This window comes from Malaya genurostris, chromosome 1 (assembly GCF_030247185.1).
Source record: "Malaya genurostris strain Urasoe2022 chromosome 1, Malgen_1.1, whole genome shotgun sequence".
Classification (NCBI taxonomy): Eukaryota; Metazoa; Arthropoda; class Insecta; order Diptera; family Culicidae; genus Malaya; species Malaya genurostris.
The window spans coordinates 69,322,585-69,347,751 of NC_080570.1; the positions used below are offsets into that span (position 1 = coordinate 69,322,585).

At 36.8% G+C, this 25,167-nt stretch overlaps 2 protein-coding genes across 4 annotated transcripts; both read right to left on the minus strand.

The window, feature by feature from the left end:
• Positions 1–1,100: 1,100 nt before the first annotated feature.
• Positions 1,101–2,552, minus strand: LOC131440371 (uncharacterized). The gene is made up of 4 exons (XM_058611624.1): positions 2,290–2,552; positions 1,620–2,235; positions 1,315–1,566; positions 1,101–1,252 (listed from the first exon to the last, which is right to left on the minus strand). The coding sequence occupies exons 1-4, from the start codon at positions 2,449–2,451 to the stop codon at positions 1,179–1,181; spliced, it is 1,104 nt and encodes a 367-aa protein (XP_058467607.1). The 5' UTR covers positions 2,452–2,552; the 3' UTR covers positions 1,101–1,178.
• Positions 2,553–17,995: 15,443 nt separating this feature from the next.
• LOC131440372 (protein CREG1) lies at positions 17,996–21,422 on the minus strand. 3 transcript variants are annotated; one of them, XM_058611626.1, is made up of 5 exons: positions 20,899–21,140; positions 20,632–20,698; positions 20,282–20,576; positions 18,503–18,862; positions 17,996–18,441 (listed from the first exon to the last, which is right to left on the minus strand). In XM_058611626.1, the coding sequence occupies exons 3-5, from the start codon at positions 20,571–20,573 to the stop codon at positions 18,194–18,196; spliced, it is 900 nt and encodes a 299-aa protein (XP_058467609.1). In that variant the 5' UTR covers positions 20,574–20,576; positions 20,632–20,698; positions 20,899–21,140; the 3' UTR covers positions 17,996–18,193. The 3 variants fall into 3 exon arrangements, with proteins under 3 accessions (XP_058467609.1, XP_058467608.1, XP_058467610.1); XM_058611625.1 differs by lacking the exons at positions 20,632–20,698; positions 20,899–21,140 and adding an exon at positions 21,284–21,422; XM_058611627.1 differs by lacking the exon at positions 20,899–21,140 and having other exon boundaries at positions 20,632–20,792.
• Between the last annotated feature and the right edge of the window lie 3,745 nt (positions 21,423–25,167).

A 25,167-nucleotide genomic window follows, 5' to 3' on the forward strand; every position in this document is an offset into this window, starting at 1 on the left:
TTAATAGATTTTTTTTCGATTGAGAAATCTAACTGACGTCCTTTTACTGCAACAAATCTTGGTATCAATAACATTCATTTTGGATCCTATGGACAATGACAACCGCTTATAAAACCTCTATATCGATTCCTAAAAAGCTTTCGACCGTGGTGTCTCAATTATATCTAACGAAACACGAACAATTTAATAAACAAATCTCGAATCATTCTATTGCTCATAATTGGGTTTCTTTTCTTCTTATCTTATGCATAAACGACATTGAATTGCTTCTGACTCAAACATCTGAAAGTACTTGGTGCAGACGACATGAAGCTCTTTTTAGAAACAAGGAATACTCAAAATCGTTCAGCAAATGCCATGACTCCGTCTATCGACGTATGTTTAGGAGACCAACTTGTAAAAAAACGTAAGCGACGTAGGCATAGCCGTTAACTATTAAAATAGTTCAATAATAAAGCAACATTGCTGTTAAAATAATGCGAAGAAATCGAAGCGAATGCACCATATTCACATCCAATCGAACAGACAGCAGATCTCATTCTAACTCATTAGCTTATGATAGGAACAATATGAATAGTGGTAATGAGACAAATTGCTCCAAAATAGAACTGTTATTGGAAAGATGTACTATTATAGAAAAGACTGTCAAACTTAATTTTAATATTCAAATTAAAACCGGGATGAAAATCTGTTTGAATCCACCTAGTGGTATAATACTGCCTTTCTCATATCAATCATACTATCATATATAACACTGGGGTATTCTTCAAAATAATTTTCTTCGATTCTTGAGAGGATAACCGAAATCGCTTTGTTTGGCCGTCTACTGACAAAAACTATCAATTGGAGATTTAAGGTCGATTTAGATTTTTTTTACGTTTTTTGCCCTTTTCAGTGATAGTATAAAATTTTTAATATACTTTACCCTATATTTTCGGATCAGGAGGTCGGATCCGGATGAAATTCAAAAGTCGGTTTTCATAGTCATTGCATAACCTTTCTATATGAGAAAGGCAAAAACGATATAATGAAACTAAAGTGTATAAATAACGAATTGCATATTTTAAGAACGGTGTTAGGACTTCTGATATAGAAATAAATTACTTCTTACAAGTATATTACATGTTTTTCAAAAACAAACAGATATTAATGTATGAACCTCATACGTCGTCAGTCTTTTAGCCACCACCCAAACGAGGTAGTCGATCACCTTGTGGGCTTAGATGATATGTGCTGGGATCTGGATTCGTTGCTACAATAAATAGAAGATACCGTTATTTCCGACAGGATTTGCACTCCTAGAAAGCAACTCACGTGTTTCATCGAAGCGGACGCGTTTATGATGCAAACCGCTAGGACCCGGCTGCTCATAATCGGGTTGGCTCGTCGGTGGACGTTTCCTTCCCACGGATAAAACTCTTGGAGATTCCTGCTCGATGATTGGAGGCTGAGAAGGAGCCGTTTGTGAACTGATATTCACGTCAAGGGATGACATCGTTGAAAAGCTCCCAATATCGACCGACTCCGTTACAGATTGTGATGAAATATTAATTTCTAAAGATGACACTGAAAAACCATTGATAGTATAAAATCAAACTTGAATATTTTTTTTATCGTACCATTTTCCGAACGGAGACAATCTGTCTTTTCAGGTGGAAGGATGAAAGTGGTAGCTGAAGCTGTGCTACCGAATGGTTCTTTTCTTGTGTGAATAACATCTTCAACAATTGGACTAAGCAAAGGCGGCTTAGCTCGTTGTATTTGTTTCTCTTGACGATGGATGCGAGGAGTTTGTTCACAAGCCATTGTGTCGAACATATCATATAGCTCACACGTTTCGGAGCTAGATAGAGCCATAGAACTATCGATAATGCTTTTATATTTTTGTTTCACTGCTTGGCACATGTTTGACTCGTTCGTATACTTTAAATTTGGCATTAGGTTCGCTTTGGGGAAAAGTTTTATAAAGCGCGATAGTTTGCGTGTTAAAGGTGCTGGTTGTTTTGCAATTTTTTTGTAAGTTGATAATAATTTGGTTTTTTCTGTTATTATTACCCGTTCCGAAGGACCAAATAGTTTATAATATGGGTTTTTGTAAACAAACTCGCTCAGTGCATCTAAAAGATGTCTATCGTTTAGTATACTGTCTTCGGCTAATAATCTCCCTTCGTTAGGGTACCACTTCGCAAAATGGGCTGGTTCCGGGGAACAAATCGGACAATACAGGTGAATTCCCTAGATATTGAAATTAGATTTAGCATCTATTCAGCAAAATGCAAATAAATTTACCGTGGGCATAGAACGATATAAATCCATTTTATTTGATTCCATATATATGAGAAATGGCGAGTAACTGACACAATTGTAGCAAACCATAAAATTGGCACACTCTTTGACATCGGTACGAGTATTTCTTTCGTTGGCAGTTTTATGATTAAAGTTGATCTCCATTTTTGATAGCACGCGTTTTAAGGACACTAGACACAAGCAATAGATATTAAAATACAAAAACAAATCAAATCAAATTCAAATTGCTGCTGTATTTAACAGTTTGCGGTCGCTTCTTTTAATCAGAGCTGCCAACTTTTTTTTTGGATATCAGTATTTGGCGGAAAAATCAAACTGTACATCATCTTTTTCCTCGACAAATGTATTGAGAGCGGACTGGTTTTGAGATTTGAAAACATAAAAAAGGTCGAACAACCTAGTTCTCCACCGTGAAACCAAGCACAAAAATTCAAAATCGATATTCTGTATTAATGTATTTAGTCCAAAAATCGGTATAGTTGGCAGCGCTGCTCTTGATAACAACCACCCGCTTGTGAGGAATTCTAGCAACCGTCAGAAGGCTGGCTGCATTCCGGCAGCTGTCAAAATTGTCCAGGCGAAATTGCATCATTATCTTGCCGTACGTGTCTTGTTTATTTCCCTCCTCTTTCTTTTTTCTTTATTCGACTTCATTTGATATTCGTCAATCCCGCATGTACGTACAAAAAACTAATCTTGAGACGAGGTAAATGAGATTGATATATGGGTATGTTTGGTAGTGAGAACGCAATGTTTATGGCAATAACATTTTCCATGATTAGTATATATGAAGGGCAACAACTTATTGCCTTTCATATGTATCTTTTATTGTAAAAATAAAACTAAGACGCTTAAAATGTAGAACCGATTCAAAACGGTTCTGCCAATATTGTATGGCAAGAATTCGACAGAAAAGAACCGTTAATAACCACTAGGAGAAATTTTCTGCCGGAAACGGTTGTTGTATTGTTGCCAGACTTTTGCCGGAACTCTGGCAGAATTCCGACAAAAATGGCTGGCAGACATAGCCAGCCGTCTGGGGGGAAAATCTGCCCGCCGCGTACAAGTAGGCAGAACTACCAACTATTTTTTTTCCAAAATCTGCATTTCAGCTGTTTTTCAAAGATGGTCGAATCTTATAAAAGTAAACAAATCGAGTTTCTCTCATCTACCAATAAAAGCTTCAAAATTCTACAATTTTGCCAAAAAATTCGGATTCTACAAAAATCTCAATCTTTGTAATACAAAGAACTATAAATGGCGAAACTGTCATTCCATTTGTTTACGTAAGTTTCGCCCTCCGTGTTCCATGACAACAAACGGGGCGATACTTCAGTTGCTAGTAAGGAAGGGCGAAACTTTTTTTAAATATTTCCGATGGTTTCCGAGCCTTTTACCACAGACTAACAGACAGGACACTCAAATTAGATTCTTCAATCATTTTAACGGTCATTTCGAATATTCCTTTATTTGGGACAGTACTCACATGTGTCATGATGGCGCCACGCTACCCTATCAAAAACATCCTGTCTGTCATCCAGACTGTGTTTATTTTTTCATTTATCAACAGAGTTGCCATTCATACAGAATTATTTGTAATGTATTGATTTGTATACGTCCATGCGAATTTCATGCAGGATACAGATTTAATACATATTGCCAAAACTATATACATAATTGTGCTACTTCTCATCCTCCAACGCAATACAAAATTGAACCCGTTTTGTTACAATATTTACTTGCTTCTGGTCTGCCGCCTCTTAATTTCGGGTGAAAACTACCAACACAATAAAAAATAGTCTAGATGAACAACGTTGAGTCAAATAAATGGTTACCTTCCAACATCGTGAAAAAGTTAAATATATTATCAACGTAATCCAATAATTTATTGTGACGATTCATTTTCAAATATTTTGATGAAATCAGGCATCCCTGCAAGCAGCTGATCGGTGTTGACGAACGAGGGGAAATCAACTAGTAAAAAAACTTTTACATAACACAAGGGGTGTACAGATAGTAAATAGTTCGCGCAGTACAATATAGATGGCACTAGTGCATCACGAAAAAATATTTTTATAAGAATTCACTCATACTGTCATGTCTGTTAGTCTGTGCTTTTACCACTGGAAATAGTAAATGAGACGATAAAATTACTCTTAGATTAGTCTCAGTCGCGAAAACCAGCCAATTTCATGAAAAATGCGCAAGGGCATATCTTTATAATTCACACAGGAAGCAGAAAAGTAAACAAATCGGAAAAGGGCGAAACTCTTTTAATGTTGATTTATTCAGTGGACATAGATAGAAAGTAGTAAAATTTGCATCCCTTTTGAAAATAAACTAACAATTCATTGACTAATCATAATAGTATGTTCACATTAGCGCTGATATCAAGTGATATTGGGACATACTTGATATCCGATAATATCATGTGCTATATCACTTGATATCCCATACAATTTGATGTCAACGCGTATCACCATTTTAGCATGATATCCGGGATATCATGTACAATATCATATCATGTTGTCAAAAATCGCAACTAGCAACACGGATAATGGCATTGAACGCACTGATTTATAAACGTCACTTTAAGAGTGACAATAAACAATCATTATAATTTTGATTTTATCAACGAATATTGGCGTTCGCAGACCGATAAATGCGAGACTTCAATTATCGATTGAATTTTAGGAGAGAAAAGCAATATTATTTATCTTACTTCTAATGGGAACATTCTATATGACAACTTGATTGCCAAACGATATCATTTCGATCATATGTAAACACTTCGACATGATATGCATATCATCTCGGTATATCAAGTGGTATCAGAGCTAATGTGAACATGGTATAAATTGATCTGAGAAAATACGATAATTTCTAAATACGATTTGAAACCAAAATCGAAACATTCATCGATGTTTTACCACAAACGAATTTCCAGACATGACAGTCACGATCTTTTTTTGGCACACATCTACGGTCCTCCGTGAAACTGGCACCAATGGTGATAAATTGGTTGCACTACTGAGCTCCCATCATCGCACTCATAATGCAAATGTCAAATCGTGAGAACCCTTTCGATACGTCAGCTCATTTGTACACGCAGAGAAATGGAGCATGTTTGAAAAAACAAAACAGTTAGCAGAATTTTTAATATGATTTATGTTCATGTCAAGCTAGAATATGATTGTTTTGACCCAATTTCTCCCTTAAATATAAAAAATGTTCACTGCTTGATTTGAATCTAAACTTTGGTTTAACCAAACGAAAAATTTATTTGCTCCCAATGAATTTTGTTGTTGAAATAAATTAACTATTTATTACATGTCAACCAAATTTGAATTGACGTTATCGAAATATCCTCATTGACTCAATCCTGCTGTATCTTTATTTCAAGAAAAAATAGGTTTAATTTATCTATGATCTTATTTGTGTACTGATATAACTAAGTTTATTGTTCAAATGAACCGTGATAGTTTTATTTCCAATAGACAAGAGCATTTTTCCCGCGAAAATATTCCAGGGCATTTTTTATCTCCCGCGGATAAAGTTTTTTACAAGTTTTATAAAAAAACGTTTATCTGCTTCTTTAATTAACTAAGGGATTTTCAATAATTCAAGCGTATGTATCGATAATTGGAAAGATTTTGAAAATTGCATAGCATTACATAACACATTTTCTTTGCAAAAAATATTTCATGCAGGATCTCTATTTTGACTGATGAATCGTTGGATGCTATAAATATTGAAAAATCAGGGCTTGATAGTGGGGTATGTAAATAATTCGATAGTCTAGCGACAAAACGGCTCACAGTCTTGAAAAAATGCTAAATTTAAAAAAATTGTATATTAGGAAATTGAAAACAAATAAAGGTAGTATCAAAAATTACTTCGTTAAATTAGTATGAAAGAAATTATTTTATTCCTGAAATCAAACAAAAATGTATGGTTTCAACAATCAAAAGCGTTAGTTGAAATAACTAAATTCAAGGAAAATTATTTCAACTAAAAGGTTTTGTGAATTTAAAGCGTTACAATTATTGACTTTAACTAGAGTTCGTTTCATTTAAAACTATATTTTAAGTTGAATTTACTGTGAAATTGTTTGTCAAAAGGTTGACAGGAACGCGCAAGTAAAATATTTGTTTTTTTTTATCAAACTGTTTATTGAAACAAACTAATCCACCGAGAAATATAAACGATCATGTTTTGTAGTTTCAATTAGCAATATTTACAATATCAAACCAGATTTTCTTTTATCACTATTTCAATAAAAATATTCGTTGGGGGGAACCCAAATTTGGTTATTTTTACAATTTTTTTCTCTGCGTGTATATATTGAGATTTCATGGCACACTTTGGTCGAAATGATAACAATGCAATTAATCTCGCGCTCCATCAAGCGGTGAGTGCGGTCATTAAAGAAGGTACCGGGAACGGACCAGATTTTTTTTAAATATTTGTAAGCACATACATGTCTTTATTATTTATCTTTGGTTTTACTCCATTTGCTGTCAATGTTAGATTCGCCGTTCTTTGAAAAACAGCTGATTTGTCTGAAGAATCAATCTGTCCCACTTGTACGCGGCGGGCGAATTCCCCCCCATGACGGCTGGCTATGTCTGCCAGACATTTTTGCCGAAATTCTGCCAGAGTTCTGGCAAAAGTCTGGCAACAATGCAACAGCCGTTTCTGGCAGAGAATTTCGCCTAGCGGTTATTAACGGTTCTGTTTCTGTCGGATTTTTGCCATACAAGAATGGCAGAACCGGTTTGAATCGGTTTTACATTATTAGCGTTTTGGTTTTATTTTTTCAATAATTTTTTAAGCGTCTTGGTTTTATTTTTTCAATAAAAGATACATAAGAAAAGGCAATAAGTTATTGCCCTTCATATATACTAATCATGGAAAATGTTATTGTCAATAACATTGCTTTCTCACTACCAAACATACCCATATTTCAATTTCATTTACCTCGTCTCAAAATTCGTTTTTTACGTACTTGCGGGATTGACGAATATCAAATGAAGTCGAATAAAAAAAGAAAAAGGAGGGAAATAAACAAGACACGTACGGCGAGACCATGACGCAATTTCGCCTAGACAATTTTGACAGCAGCCGGAATGCAGCCAGCCTTCTGACGGTTGCCAGAATTCCTCACAAGCGGGGGGAAGCCGGATCGTCTGAATCGTACATTACGCATGCATTTTTATGGAGCCATTCACACGTAACGTAACCAAATACAAATTATAATACGGAGCACTCCGACAAAATTTCAAGGACACATTTTGCATCGTGCGGTACATTGTCAGGATACACTGTCAGAGTGACAATGTACTTTAACGAATTTTCCATACAACTAGCAACGCTGAAGGGTAGAAATCAATTCGTCATAGTTACTGTTTATTATGATGAAAAAGACGGAAACAGATTTGGTTTCGAAGCGAATCGATAATTTGATGCGCCAAAAAGTGGAACATTTCACTAAGTTGTACCCTGCAGGGAGTGCGATACAACAGTGTGACGGGCCACATTCTCAACGGTTCAATTTGAACTCGTCATTTCGGATTAATAAAATCTCGTTATGTATCTATGGTGAGTATTTCTGAAATACAAGAGCATTTAACTTCGCTTATAAATCATTGGAAACTTTTTGTATGCAGTTTCAGATACCTAGAAGGCTCTAATTAATTTAACGCAAGAATCGTGATCGTGCAAAGCGTGATTTGATGGAATCGTCTCTACCGGCATCCGCAATGAAGGAGACTTGCACACTTCAGCCACTGGAGTCGTTTCCCGTTGAGATCATCTGCCAGCGTCAGCCAAATGCGGACCGCGTACCCAATATTATAATTTCTATTAGTGATAATACGAAGTGACTTACCAGGGCTGTTTTGTGTACTCTAAGCTCATCAATTTTGACGACCTAAGTGATATACTTATCATCATTTTTTCATTCATACTCAATTGCATTTATATTATTGTTCAGTAGGAATCACACGATCGTCAACACATTAAATTTTCATACTCGACCCTTTTTTTGAAATGCTACTTTTAAGACGAAATCAAAATATACGTGTTTTGTCTCGTAATCGAGTTTGAACATCATGAAATATGAAATAAACCGATTTTATAAAAACATGAAAATGGATTTATTTGCAATTGGGGTCGCCTTCAACGGGCAACAATCTTGAACTTTACCGAAACGAGCGAATGGTATTTTTGCGATCAGTGAATGGATTTCAGCCGGACCATTCTAGTTCTCGCGACCCATGCTGGTCAAGATAACGGTAAGATTCGAATTTTCTTCGGCCCTAGCTCACAAGCTAAGCTTTTAGTCATCGCATCCATTTTTTGTATTTGCTTATAGTATGTTCACATTAACGCTGATATCAAGTTACTTGATATCCGATGATATCATGTGCGATATCACTTGATATCCCATACAATTTGATGTAAACGCAATAATAGAGTTTAATAGAGCAAAGTTTGTTTTGCACCGTAGCAACTAGCATAAAGCGTTGCCAGAAACTATCTCCTTTCACATTTTCACACTATCGCAACGAAAGGGAAAGATATTTGCTAGGCTTACTTGTTCATGCTGTGAACCAAACATTGGCGATTCATTTATATGGGACTTAGGGGTATTATTATTTGTATTTGACGTCACCGTCACGGAACGTCTTGACGGACGGAGCGTGTGAATGTTCCGGTAAAGAAAGTATTAAACTAATTTTGACGGAAGCTGACGTTCCGGTGACGGTGACTGAAGAATGCCGACGGTCTGAATCGTACATAAAACGCCGCTGGGGCTGCCAGTTTTTCTTGTTATAAAATCCAGATCTAAATAAAAAACTGACATAAATTTTGCATCTAGAACAAGAACACAACTGAATATGCCCTAATCGAATATCACAGCAGCATTCAGTGTCGAGATTAAGAGCTGAAAAGACGTACAGCAAGCGTAAAAGTTATCGATCGTTAATCGTACAAAAAAGGAGCCTTCAGAAACAGCAAAATTCAAATTAAACCTAGTCGCGAGTGACCGATATAGCAGAATTCACAACACCAGAGCAAAGCAAATCAATTACAAACTCAACCAAATAGGCACCAACACGCAGAACTACATAAAAATGGCAATGGCGTCAGGGTACGCGAATTGAATATGAGTGAAACCTAACCTAAAATCACCAATAGAAGTTACGCGTCAATACGAAAAAATCACAAATCCAAACGAGAAAGCAATATAAGAAATCCACGGAGGATGCAACCAAAACTGGGAAAAGTCAAACCGAAAAAATCGCACAAGACGCTTGGATCGATTTTGTGCTTAAGTCTAAACCCACATTATCGAAATGACGGAAAGCGTAATGAATTCTTACTCGACTGCATGATTTTTCAGTGCTCGATCGGTTCAGTGCTAGAATTTTCGCCTGAGTTGGCAGCTCGATCAACCTGATTGACAGTGACATTATAAATGTCATTGAATATTCGCTCATTTTATGAATGTGTTAGTGTGAAATTTAAGCGACTTAAGCCAATTCACTACACTCCAGCTAGAGGAATGGATGATGCTGACTAAGGTAGGCCGTTTTGTTAATTTCCAGCGAATTTCAATAGTTTATATTGGGATTCTAAGAAGAACTGGTTATTTACTAGTTCTGTATATCCGAAAAACAAGAAGTTTTAAATTTGTATATTCAGTTATATAATGTTATCGTTTAAAAATAAACTGAAAATCAGCACGAAAACGTGCAAAATCAGGAAAGAAGAAGAAGAAGACGAATTGACAATTCAGTCCGCATCTTCTCACTCAATTCCGAATGATTTCCGAATCAACCGGTTGTAGGCGAACCGGTTCATTCGGAATCGGTTGTTGCACTGGAGTTGGAATTGATTCGGAATTCATTATGATTTCCACATGAAATTCCGAATGAAAATTTCTCGCCGATTCGGAATTGATTCGGAATCCATTCGGATCTGATAATGTGGGAAGGAGCGGATGGTAAGGAGCAATTTATCGTTCACCTGGAACCAAAAAGTTACGATGAGGACACAAGAAAACATCCGGTGGGCGTCGGCAAACTATTAAATGAAAACCAAATAAAAAACTTCTCAGACATCTGCGCAATAGGTACATTCAGAATTAAAATAACATTTCTTGCAGCTAAGGATGCGATAAAAATGACAGAAACAAATTTAAAAGCAAGCAATCTGAAAACTTTCTTACCCAACATACTCAAAAAAAAAAGATGGGAATCATTAAAACCATACCAAAAGAGTACACAGAAAAAGAATTGTTGGAAAACCTTCGATCGAACAAAGAAATAATCCAAGTTGAGCGATTGAAGAAACTGGATAAAAACAAAAAACTATATAACACGAACAACGTGAAAATATCATTCAAAGGGAAAATATCACTTTACGGATGCTACTTCAAGACAGCACTTTACTTGTTCCCAGTAAAGCAATGTAAATCGTGCTGGGGGTACGGACACAAGTCAAGCGACTGCAAACGAGGCCAAAAATGTAGACGATGCGGTGACACACATGATGAAGAAATGTGCAGGGTGAACAGATGCATTAATTGTAACGGAGAGCACAACGCAGACGACCGGGCTTGCCCAGAAAGGCGCAGACAAGAGGCACTATCAAAAATCATGTAACGGGACAAAATAACCTTCCAGGAGGCGGAAAAAAAACCTAAAGAACAACAATATCTTTGAAATTCTTTCAAACTACGAAGAAGAATTTCCGGAGTTGAAACAAAATAGTATAAACACAAATTTCCATGGATGTAAATGCAGAAAAATGGGGCACACGCAATCCAACAAACAAACACAATTGCCACCACCAGAAGCAAACAGAAACAAAAGTAACAAAGACAATGATCAACGCCAAATTGCTGAAAACACACATAAAACAAGTGAATTAGAAAGAACCATTCACATCTTAGGGCAGTTCTGGAGAAACACAAGGGTGGTACGACAAATAATAAAGCTACAAACGGCGATCAATGCACAGATGATAATGGAAAACCAGGGAATCGCTTACAAAGAACTCCTTCTGCGAATCAGTAGCACACTAAACGACATCATAGGGGAATTCACCTCAGAGTTCGGCGATCTAATAGAGAAACAACAAAATAGTTCCCCAGAAGAGTCCTCAAATACAAACGATGAATAAAAACCTAAAATTATAATATACAATCACTAAGACCATCAGAAAAAAGGGAAGAGCTTTACGTATATTTAAATAAAGAAGATATTGATACAGCAAGTATGCAGGAAATATGGTTAAAAGAAAAAGGTGAAGATAAAAGGTTACAAACTCATAAAACTGTGCAGAGAAGAAGGTTTCGGAGGTGTAGAATTCCTCATTAAGGGACGGGTAGGGTCTAACATATTTGAAAAATCATTTATTATTTTCTTTGTATTTTCTCATAGTAAAACATTTCAAGAATATTCTGTAAAATTTTCAAGCCTATCGGAACAAAACTCGGCAAGTTATGGGCCTTTATTTTTGCTTATCTTATATTGCGAAGAAAACAGGTCCAAAATTTTCATCCCCCCCCCCTTTAGGGGATTATGGAATACAGACCAGCCAATTGAAAATGCGAAAATGGAAAATTTATTCAGCTTCGAGGAGTTCACAAAGGTGCTATCGACCAAAAAAGCATGCTCGGCACCAGGAATTGACAACATTTCGTACCATATACTAAAAAACCTGAGAACAGACATACAATTCGAGATTAGCAAACAGCTCAACATAGTCTGGAGTTCGAAACGGATCCCATACAAATGGAGAGATTGCAAACTTGTACTTATTCAAAAACCGAACAAAAACCAGAATAATGCGGACTCGAGAAGGGGAATAGTTCTTATGAACGTGTTTATAAAGCTAATAAACTCGATAATGAAAAACAGGCGATCAGCTGCGTAAATTATATTGTGAACTCTATCAAAGACGCCAAACGAAACAACAACAATTGGCTGGCCATATTTATGGACATCAGCAAGGCATTTGACGCAGTAGACTGCCAAAAACTGCTAGAGATCCTGAAAAACAAAAAAATACCGACAAGCGTTATAAATTGGATATACGAATACCTTAAGGAACGCTGCATAAAAATTGTCACACCAGAAGCGGATTTATCTATCAAGACCAACACCGGACTATCACAAGGATCACCATCTCCTAATCACCACTGTCTCCGCTTCTATTCAATTTATACACAGCGTGCTTACACGAAATTATAGAGGACGGAATAATTCTAACACAATTCGCGGAAGACTTTTCCATACTAGTAACCGGAGAAGGATACGACATAATCGGGAAAGCAAATAGGTATCTAAACAAACTGTTCAAAGGTTTACAGGATCTAGGATTGTCAATAAATCCGGAGAAATGTGTAGCAATCAACTTTAGCCGAATACCAGACGATAAAATAATCATACGACTCCAGGGCAATACAATCAAGCTTCAAAACACTCACAAATCCTTAGGATACACACTGGATAGAGCTCTAACGCACAGAAAGCACCATTTCGACAAAAGCAGCAAGCAACCTAAACCTACTCAAAATAATGGCGGGAAGAAACAGTTCAGCTAATCCTAGCACGCTTTAACAAATTAGAAACGCCATTATTAGATCAAAATTAGAATATGGATCAATTATATACAGCACAGCAGCTAAGACAAATCTAAAGAGACTAGAAACAACGTACAATGCCTGCATAAGGATCTACATGAGATACCTAAGAAGTACTCCCATAAACATCATGTTGGCAGACAATGGCCAAATGCCAATGGAATACAGAGCAAGATGGCTGGGGTTAAAGGAAATAATAAAAACCAAAGCAAGTGATAACCCAGTCAAAAAGTACGGGTGTGTAATGTCAGAGACATAACTGGATGTCGTGAATACGAATAAAACTGACACACTTTCTTTATACTTCCGAATTCGAACTGGTAGTTGATCGATTGTGTGAATTGTAGAACTTTCCTCTTTTTCACTACTAGAATTTTAAACGATGCGCCTAGACTAAATTACAGATTAGTTACATTAAACATTCTAAAACGCAATTAAATGTAATGAAATAACTAGATAGTTCTTTATAATGAAAATGAGCCGTATAGAGTACAGTAAAGTAAAATTTCGCATAGTTCTTTAGGAGTATTATTATGGTTCTAAAAAGAACCGATTTGAAGAATTCTGGAATTAGGAACTGAGCCTGAGTTCAAGAACTAAATTCAGAATTTAGAACAGACTCAGAATTCAGTTGGGTTTCAGTTCTAGAACTACAATTTCGAAACTGAAATCAGTTCCGCAATCTTTTTCCAGAATCCAGTTCAGCACACAGGCTCTGAATTCTAAACCCTGTACCAAGCTCTGAAACTTGAAGACGACTTTTCGCCTCGATCATCAAAATGGGTTGTATAAAGTACAGTTAAGGAAAATTTCGCATAATTCTTTGAGAGTATTATTATGGTTCTAAAAAGAACCGAATAGAATTCTAGAATAAGGAACTGGACCTGAGTTCAAGAACTAAATTTAGAACCAAGAACAGAAGTTCTGCTTTCATTGACGACTGCTCCACCTGACGACTGAAGTCCAAATGAGAGCACGACCTGAGCGTTTGAGGTTTGGCACCACGCTAAAGGTCTGCTCTCATTATTGACGACCGCTGCTCCCGACGATTGAAGTCCAAATGAAAGCACGACCTAAGCGTCACCTCACGACTGAAGTCCAAATGAGAGATGCGACCTGAGCGTTTGAGATTTTTAACCACGCAGAAGATGCACTCTCCGAAGCTGCTGGTCCCACGACGTTTGCTTGCATTCAACGCACAAGAAGAAATGATCGAATTTCGACCACGGTTCCTCTTTTATACGCAGTCAGTTGAATATAGGTGCCTGACTACCTCAAAATCGTCGTCCTTGCGCGAAAAGCCAAGCAAAAGTAAAGAGTTTTCCGCGTTGTTTTCAAAATTTGAGAAAACTTAATATTTGAGTTGTTTGTGGTTATCTCACACTGTTCAAAATATTATCCTAAATTCCTGATTATATTTTTGATGAAATGGTGAAAGAATTATGTTGCTGCCTTTAATACAAGTCGAGATATTCACGATTAAGTTCTGCCCATTCTTCCATATGGCTAATTTTGAAAAGGCACCCCATAGTAAAGCAAGTCGTATTCACGACAAAAATTCATTTTTGATGCTCTAGACAAAGAGGCAGCAAACGGCACGTTTATGACCAAGCTGGCCGTCACAAACCAAGACAACATGCATCAACTAAACACTGCAAAGTCAAGCACAACCGAACTAAGAACCTTACGGAAGATTAACGTTAGCGTCGAAACAAGCATCCCCGGACGTTAAGTAGTTAGGAACGTTAAGCTAACACAAACACCGAGGTATATAAGAGCGCAGTTGCAGAAATGTTGGCACATAAATACAGCAATCACATGAAAATTTACACCGATGCCTCAAAAAGCAACAACGATACAGCGATTGACGTAAACACGAAGCAAGGAATTACACACAAAACCAATATAAACGTCAGCATCACAAACGCAGAATTGATGGCGATCAGAGAAGCTCTAAAATTATGTCTTCAGACAAAACACGAGAGCTGCGTAATACTGACAGATTCAAAAAGCGGATGCGTAATCATAAAGAACGGCCTAAAATCAAACAAAAAGTACATCGTACTAGAGATCTACAGAACGTTACAACAATAGGCAGAAAAAAACCATCCTTTAAAATACAATGGCTGCCAAGCCATGTCGGTATTCAGGGTAATGAGATAGCGCACCAGCTGGCTAAGAACGCCGCGGAGGGACAACAAACAACATCCAAATCACTAGCATTAAACGACAATTAGCAAAGAAGGAAAACTGGGCAAGCTGGACCCGTAAATATCAAGAAATGTCAAAAAATCACAGGAATCAAACACTTTGAGTTCATGAATACACCTGGCAAGAAGATCTGGCATAACTCTCTTAGCCTTTCAACAAACCAAATTATTTCACTCAGCCGAATAATATCGAACCATTGTATGACCAAGGACAGAAAGCTCAAATGGGGATGGGAGCAGAGCTGCTAAATGTCACCAAAGATAAATAATAAAGACATGTACGTGCATATAAATATTTTTGAAAAATGTGGTTCGTTCCCGGTACCTTCTCAAATGACCGCACTCACCGCTTGGTGGAGCGCGAGATTAATTGCATTGTTATCATTTGAACCAAAGTGTGCCATAAAATCTCAATATATACAAATGAGCTACCGAATCGAAACGGTTCTCACGGTTTGACATTTGCATTAGGAATGTATGATGGGAACTCAGCAGTGCAACCAATTTATCACCATTGGTGCCAGTTTCACGGAGGACCGTAGATGTGCGCCAAAAAAAGATCGTGACTGTCATGTCTGGAAATTCGTTTGTGATGTCACTATCAACGAGCAACTTTGCACGACGAAGATTGGAAAGTTTAAGTCACTGGACTGCTGCCAACCAGGCTCTACCAATCGTCATATATTGAGTGTCTGAGAGCCGATCTGTCATAACTTAAATTCTCTTGATATTATACCGGCCCCCTGTCACGACGCCATCTTGATGAGATCTAAATCGGAACTTCTAAATCAGCTGATTGCAACGTAAACAAACAAACAGTAATACTTTTGTTTTACGCGTTTAGCTTGTTTAGTGCACGAAAATTAGTAAATTTTGGGTCGACTCTCTCACAATAACTGGTCGGTTTACCTAAAATACAGCAGACAGTGTTTCGGGACATCAAGTGGAGATAATTTTCACAATTTGAGAGTCGCGATGAATATCAAAACATCGCAATGTTTGGGGCTCGAAACGCGAGGGGCTCGACCGGCCCCCTGTCACGACGCCATCTTGATGAGATCAAAATCGGAACTTCAAAATCAGCTGATTGCAACGTAAACAAACAAACAGTAATACCTTTGTTTTACGCGTTTAACTTGTTTAGTGCACGAAAATTAGTAAATTTTGGGTCGACTCTCTCACAATAACTGGTCGGTTTACCTAAAATACAGCAGACAGTGTTTTGGGACATCAAGTGGAGATAATTTTCTCAATTTGAGAGTCGCGATGAATATCAAAACCGCAATGTTTGGGGCTTGAAACGCGAGGGGCTCGACGTAATCGGTATACTTTCAAATGGCTGGTGCTCACATAGCGGTGTCAGATGGGTGTATTATACTCACCAGGACGCTCATTGATTGCCGATGCGATTGATATTATCTTCATTTCTCCTGTCACTGCTTGATTACGATGTGACTAAATATTAATCAAGCAGCATAAACATTGAATTAAATTCATGTACACCAATAAACTCCGAAATCCAATGACTTTTTACAAAGAACAATGAACTTTATCAATTTATGTTTATGTTAGTACTCTCATGGAATTTTTGTACTTCAACAGGGAATAGGAGAATGAGAGAGAGAGAACAAAATGCGTCACCTGTCTTTGACTGAGTATACTTCTACTTGGTCATTGAACTATCGAGTATCTCATTTGACAGACCCTTTGATCGTACCGATTACAGTTGACGATGATTTTAGTCAGTCTGTCAAGGTCATTTGACATGACTGACAATTTGCAGCTCTGGATGGGAGGCAAACGCAAACCGACGACCGCAAACTACGATATATGCCAGCACGAAGAAAACCTAAAACACTTGCTCTACAAATGCACAAAATGGAATAACTTAAGGGTAAAATACCGACCTGTGTACAAACAAAAACCGCTTACAACTATATTTAAAGACAACAAGGAACACGAACTAAAAGAAATTACAATATTCCTAAAAGATATAAAATTATCTGTTTAAGACCATCAAGCATCAAAAAACAACAACCAAACATATACGACTAAACGGCGAGATGGGCCTACACGGCCTTATGCCATAAAACACCGAAAGCAAAAAAATTCGAATATCAGTTTCATTTCTTTACCTATTTAAATTTGTAGGCTGGACTGAAAAGTAAAGGTGTAATAACTTTTCACTTTAGATGCAGAGTACCATAGAAACCGTGCACGATTCACATAATATATCCGCCCTTATTCTGAATAACGACGTATTGATTATTCGATCGAATGTGGTTCGATCGAATCATAGCTACCTTTGATTTTGCTAGCGTTATGGGGAATACGAGTGAAAAAACGATACGACGTTATTCAGAATAAGGGCGATCAACTTAGAACGATTTTAGATTTTCAGAAGTGTGTTGTCTCTGACATTACCCATCCATTTTATTAGATATCTATTCTCTTTTTTCTACTTATGAAACGATATTAAACAGTTCATTCGAAATAGAGGTATTTCATATGCAGGAAATTTGAAAATCTGGCACGCTTACCTCAGTCAATGATTAAATTTATTCGCATGTTTAAACAAATTACATCGAAACATACTTCTCTGCAAACCGCTGCCAGAGCTTGGGATAGGTAAAACACACACACAGATTTTTTTATCTGTCCGAAGATATTTGAACATTTTTGATGGTCTTACATAAAAATCTGTCCAAGCTGGATCGAAGCCAAATATGATAGCTGCGTTTCTTTTTATATTGTACCTACCATACATACTCGGGACCTTCAAAGGGCTAACAACTGTTGGTAAAATTATAAATGTGAAAAATGATTTTTATAACTTATTTTATTGAAACAGTGGTTTATCACATTTAGAATCAGTCCAGTGTTAATAGGAGTAAACGATGCGATATCCTCAATTTTTGGCACAGATAACATATGTAAACATAGCGTACTTTCTCAAGCATGGTGCTACTTCCCTTTTTTTCCTAGTAGATAGATAGCGAAGTTATGCTAAGAGCAAAGTTCATATTTCTATGTTTATATGCCGGATTGGTGAATCCTTTTTAATTTTAAGGGTTACAGTTTTTTCGTCAGAAGGTGACGCATGTTGCCCTGTTTGTTGTGGACTGTTTCCGGTTGATTTCCATAGTAAGGAAGTACTATCTGGATCAGCATTCTTATATTCTTCGACTGTAACGTAGTGAGGTCCTCCATAGTAATCTAATACTGCGATTTGAACTATATCCAATTTACAGAGGAAGAAGTTATGTGCTGTGAAACAAAGGAATATTCATTATATCAACAAACAAGAGAATGAAAATGAATAACGTACTATCTAACCAATGTTTCGCAGCCGGATGCCTACTGAACATGGCGTTGGTTCCGAAGGTGAATTCTTCCGTTTCTTCTTGGACCTTAAGAGCTCGTCCTGAGATCATGATTCGAGCACACGTGGGTTCCATTGGGTCTACACCTCTTTTACTGCAGTCCAAATCTTGGTCCATCGACAGCAATACAGTGAGTCGATTGTCCTTGCTCAGATCCTGAGCAGTGTAGTCGAGCATAGTCAGATAAAAAAATAATGTTCCTGTCGATTTCTCGCCCCGAGCACTGTCCGCTGCGGCAATAATATTCACCATTGGATAACCTTTTATGGCTTCTACTGTGGAGAGAGAACCCATAGATACCCATTCTAGAAAGAAAGCAGAAAAAAACAACCAAATCAAAAATTTTATGCAGAATGTTTTGAGTTTCATGTACAAAATTTAATAAAATTAATCTTTTACAATAATTTATTTATACAAAATAAATAAAATAAAAATTCAAGCCGCGTGATTTCTTGACGTAGGACAACGTCTTTCCCTTTAATGCTAACCAGGGTGCATTTTTAAAATTTCACAACACAAGAGTGCAACAAAATTAGTCCAGACTTGATTTTTGAATAACTTTCAAAATTTTTTAAAGATTGCCTTCCAGGGGCTCTAAATATTTACTAACGAAATATAAAGTTGCAAATCTGGAATAAATTGATTAGTGTAGTGAACTATTCGCAGTGCGAACTGCGTACCGAACGAGTACAAATAGAACTAATATTTGATTGTATCGCGAGAATGCACTAAGCTGAGGAGGAAAGGAACTTATATACTAACTTACTAACTAATACAGAGAGCGAATCGATTCAATTGAAGATTGTATCGATTTTTGTCGGAATTTGCTTATAATATTATGTGACATTACATCTAATGGTTCTGTATTTGTGAGTCTGTGTAACTCATTTGTACTAAACCAGGGAGGACGCTTCAAAATCATTTTCAGAATTTTATTCTGAATCCTTTGAAGCGTTTTCTTCCTGGTGGAACAACAACTTGACCAAATTGGTACTGCATAAAGCATGGCTGGTGTGAAAATTTGTTTATAAATTAACAATTTGTTTTTTAGACAGAGCTTAGAATTTCTGTTTATAAGAGGATATAAACATTTAATATATTTATTACACTTTGCCTGGATTCCTTCAATGTGATCCTTGAAAGTGAGTTTTTTGTCACACGTTAAACCTAAGTATTTAGCTTGATCAGACCATGTCAATTCCAAGCCATTCAATTTGAGAATGTTATTATTGTTTGGTTTAAGAAAAGAAGCTATTGGCTTATGAGGGAGAAAGATAAATTAATCGGCGCTACTGAGGGCTATAAACGCTCCTCAAAGGACTATTAGAATTACTTATTATACTGAAATATACAAATCGGGAGCAAAAATAATCGGTTTAAAGGAAACCTGTAATAAAATAATCAGTTTAGTGCACTGTTAGCAATGCGAACTTCGTATCGAACGAGTGCAAATAAAATCAACATACAGCTGCAACTCATTTAGACTGCCGCCATATTTCGTAGAATAAAACACTGTTTATTTCAGAACTCCAGAATCTCAAATCGACATTCAAATGCAGGACTCTAAGAATCCTTTCAGGTCGGGACTCCAACATACGTCAACCCGGGACAATCAAATTATCACGTACTCACGTATATATCTTATCTGACCGTAATAAATCGGGCATTCAAACCCGTCTCGTACTAATCATAAATGATTAGCAATGATTCTATCTCCTATTTACCTGCTTTATGTACCAGATAACGCGCCATTTTGGCATATTCTGTGTGAGGAGGAGGGTCATTGTAAGAAACAGCGTTGTTTTCAAGACTATTGCTGTCAATATCGGCTAGAAATGCTGCATAAGTATCCGATGAGCTCCGGGTTTCTATGCTGGTGATAACGAGCAAAATCAGTAATAATCCAACAAAAACTCCACAAATTCGTAACATCCTGACCAAGCGAATGGCTGCGCTTTCGTGTTGCTGATCTAATCGATGGTATATTATCTTTTCGATTGGTATTGAAGTGGTCATGAGCTGAAATGAATTGAGGATTAGCAATGACCAAAATTATAACGGGTTTTAAAATTACTAGTATGGTTAGCTTTTGAAGTCCGAAATAGTTATTTTAGTACAATCGCGCGATAATGGAAACATTACTGTGAGAAATTATAAAACATTATTAACAGTATTCGTCATTTGTCATATCGTTTCGACTTGTTATAGAAGCATCGGTTATCTCTGTTCAATGGAATGATTCAAATGACATGACATTGAACAAAGTGCATTCTGAATAGGTCTTAACAATTTTTTTTTTAAATTTGTAATACTAATAAAAATATTAAATCAGCATAACTACTTGCGAAAGCTTTTCCTTTTTTGTTCTGATTGATACTATTTAACACAATGTAACACGTATCTTTTATATTACAAAAATACTACTGGACGTTCAATGGGAAGTACGTTATTTGTAAGCCGTGTAGTTACGGCCTCTCTCTAGAACATTTGTCTATAGACAACCAAATATTTTAGTTTTTTTTTAAAAGCAATATTAAATTAACATATTAGATGTTCTTTTGTGGCTTCACGCAAAATACAAATTTATCACATATTTGCAAACGTCTTCAAATCAAGAAAAGCAACGAAAATAAATAAAAACTCTGAAAAAGCACCGAGCGCAAGCTTGCAATTACTAGTTCAGGTCAGGTGTTTTAAGCAAGTAATTTGTTTTGCGCATGACTTACTTGATTACGGTCACCAATTCTTTCTTTGTGCGATATATTCTCCTATGTTCGTCACAAATCGGCACAATACGTTCTACTCGATAGAGCAATGACTGTAGACTGTGAAGAACGAGAACAACGAAAGCCGATTTTAATTGATGAGAATGAGTGTCTTATTAAAACAGATAACAGAGAACATAATAACAGCTGTGAGTACCCCACGATAGTAGATGTGTTAATTCTACTGTCTACATAGTGCGAAGACCCTTTCATCATGTCTGCATGTATTCGCAAAGTTGCCAATATCCCAGATTTATCTGACATTACCCAAATTTTCATTTCGACAGACAGTTAGAGTTAACAAAGCAGATCTTTTTCCAGATTGTTTAGATTTCACCAGATTTTTGAATTTTCTTCTTATGAAATGCCACATCTCTGTTTTACTTGAATAAACTCGAAACAAATGATTCAGAATCGCCGAATAAGTAGAAAACAACGCGCTACAGCATAATTACAAAGTTTCACTTAAGTTAAAGTCAGTTATATAGAAGTTGGGGAGAGAAATGTCAAATTTGTGCGCGTCAAAATAGCAGCACTGTGCACTCATACAATTGACATGATATTTTGAATGTGATACCGTGCGATGGCGTTGCTTTTTGATTGATTTCGCTCCAAGCTGACAGGGTCTGCGTAAAATCATGAATGATAACATGTCGAACTGTTGAAGGTCGCAACTAGCAACCCGGATAATGGCGTTGAACGCACTCATTTATAAAAGTCACTTTGAGAGTGACAATAAACAATCATTATAATTTTGATTTTATCAACGAATATTGGCGTTCGTAAATCGATAAATGCGAAACTTCAATTATTGATTGGATTTTAAGAGAGAAAGGTAATATTACTGACCTTATTTCTAATGAGGATATTCAAAACTTTTGTGTAAAACTTGATTGTCAAACGACATCATATCGTTCACATGTGAACACTTCGACGTGATATGCATATCATCACGGTATATCAAGTGATTTTTTTTATAATAAAATTTTTATTCTGGCCTTTTTGCGTAAAAGCTTTACGTGGCCGATTGGCTTACATTTTTGTTACTTAACGATTTTTTTTTGCTATTGGATCTCGTTGTCACCCTTTTTCTAGGGGAAGATGAGTTTCCATTTCCATCCAACGAGGATCGGGGGTCACTTTGTCCGCGGTTTATCTCATCATCCATTGCTTCATCGTCGGTGTTGTGTGTGATTTCCGTTTTCTTTTCGTTTTCCTTGTTGATTGTAGTGTTGGGCTCGTTGAAAGTTGCTGTAGATACGCCTTGTTGTACATTGGTTGCAGTGGCTGGTTGGTTGGAGGGTAAGTTGTTAACTGCAGCTGGTGTACTTTTTTCTATAGGGGATGATGATGGATTCATTGAAGGGGATGCTTCATTGTTGTTGGTGGCTGTCACAGGTGTACTGGGGTTGCTTGGGGTTGGTGTGAAGGAAGCACCGTTGTCCTTTGGTATAGTTGTCTCCTTGTCCAGTTTATCACATGGCTTACCGTAGTGAACAGCTTTTTGGTAATATTGACATGTGGCCATCTGATTGTCATATGTAACAAGTGATTTGCACGGGATTCTTGTATCCTGACCAAGTGTCACATAAGAAGGTATAGCCCTCTTCAAGCGCATGCGTAACAAACGTACGCCATTTAGAATACCGGGGAAAAAATTCTTCCACTTTTCTTTTTCGATATAGAGAATCTTTTCGTATTGGGACATAGTTTTGCGAATATAAGGAACGGTGACGCTTGAGGGAAGATCATGCACCCGCACTTCTATAGCACTATCTTCCATATATACTGGAATGTTGTACTTAATGTTCTCGTGCTGCACATAGTGCACATTGTTATTGTCTTTTGCGAATTGAATTGCATCCAACTCTTTATAAAACTGGATGTAAACAACATTATTCGTCTTATTGCATTGAAGTAAATGCACACGTTTAATGTTTGCTCCTTAAGCAAACCTTTAAGTTCTCGTATTGAAGGTCGAATTTTGCACTGCCTAAAGTCAACAACAATTGTATTCTTTCGTGTCGGCGGTAGCTTTTGTTCGTTTGGTTCACTCATTTCGAGGTCGTTCTATTGTTCACTACACAATACTGTACTTGGTTTCTTCCGTCCTGAACGTAAGCGGTTTTGTTATATCGACTGACTTGGATGAGATGTGAAAGCGAACTGACATCGTTCACATTAGTGATATCAGCACTAATGTGAACATACTATAACGAGCCGAAGACAAGATTTAAAGAAGCAAATGGAACTTATTGTTGTTAACATAGATGATGGCAGATTTTGCTAGACTTTCTCTTTTGAAAGGACCAAATTTTATTTTTTTAGCACTGTGTGTAAACGGAAAACTAAAACTACCTATAATTTGACTTCTTTTTGCTTAATTTTGAGTTCTGTTGAATCTTTTCTTTTATTCGCTTCTCTCATTGTTGTCAAAATACAAAGAGCAAAATCACCCAACTCAACTGTAGAGGAAATATAACTTACCATGGAGTAGATATAACTTATCTTTAAGTACGTGGCACGTGCCTTACGGAAACTACCTGTAGTCACATCATATTAACAAGATATCCAGCTCTCTCATTTCCCGAACAAATCATTGGCAACATGCAAGGGGCAAATCACTCTAAACTCTAGACAATCTCAAACTAATAAACTCATGTCATTCCAAAACAATTTTGTCTAATCTCTTTTAATCCCAACTAGTCTAGATAAATTTGGGTAATTTAAAACTAATCCAACCTAGTTTTGCCTAATCTTGTTTGAAGTGTATCTGTCATTCGAGCTCCCACGCAGAGATGCCATTTATACAGATTTATCTGTATTATACAGATTTTTACATGCGCATGCAGATTTAATACAGAGTACAGATTTTATACAAATTTCTCAAATTAAATACAGATTTATACAGATACCACAAAAAGTAAGAAAGAAATAATGAAACTTTTCCGTCTGAGCGTGTTTGATTACCCATATTCAAATGAAAACTTTTTCGTGCAGCGTCATGAAACTTTATTGTCAGACTGAAAAGTTGTATGACCTGACTTGACGTTGCGTAATGGGCGTTTGAATTCCATGTTTGAATTCCAAGTCATCATTTTCAAACGAAAAAAGTATATGGATTTGATTTGTGGTTGATAACAAAATCAATTAAATTTCGTCGTTGAATGTTCATGTCCGTGCGGCAAGGACTTACTATCTATATAAAGGAATGCTCTTTGCATCTGCCATTCTATAACAATAATCTAATGAAATAACATCTTCAAACATCATTTTATTTCCGAAATTTCCTTTCTGAATACAGATAAATACAGATTTTTTATACAAAACAATACAGGTTTTCTATGAAAAATATCTGGCATCTCTGCTCCCACGTTCACAGCTTCTTATGTCAAAATAATGCTTTTCCAGATCTCGGCTAAACTTCTCTAATCCCATTCCAATCCAGCGAGATCCCTGCTAAACTTTTTTACTCCCGGTAAAACTTGTTTGAGTTCAGACAAAGTTTAGAGTGATTTGCCCCTTGGCAACATGCTTTTTTGCGAACATGGTGCTCTCAGGCAAGTCCGTATCAAATCTCGTACATAGAAGTAGGGGAGAGAAATGTTAAATTCGTGAGCGCCAAAATAGCAGCACTGCGCACCCATACAATTGACATATGTTGAATGTGATACCGTGCGATGGTGTTGCTGAACTGAAGATTGATTTCGCTCTAACGCCGTCATCGCCGATCTTTTTTTCGCTCTTCGGTTAGAGACAGCGATGCCAACCCTACGGATTTATCCGTAGATCTACGGATTTTTGTCATTTCTACGGATCTACGGATGGACCTTTAAAAATCTACG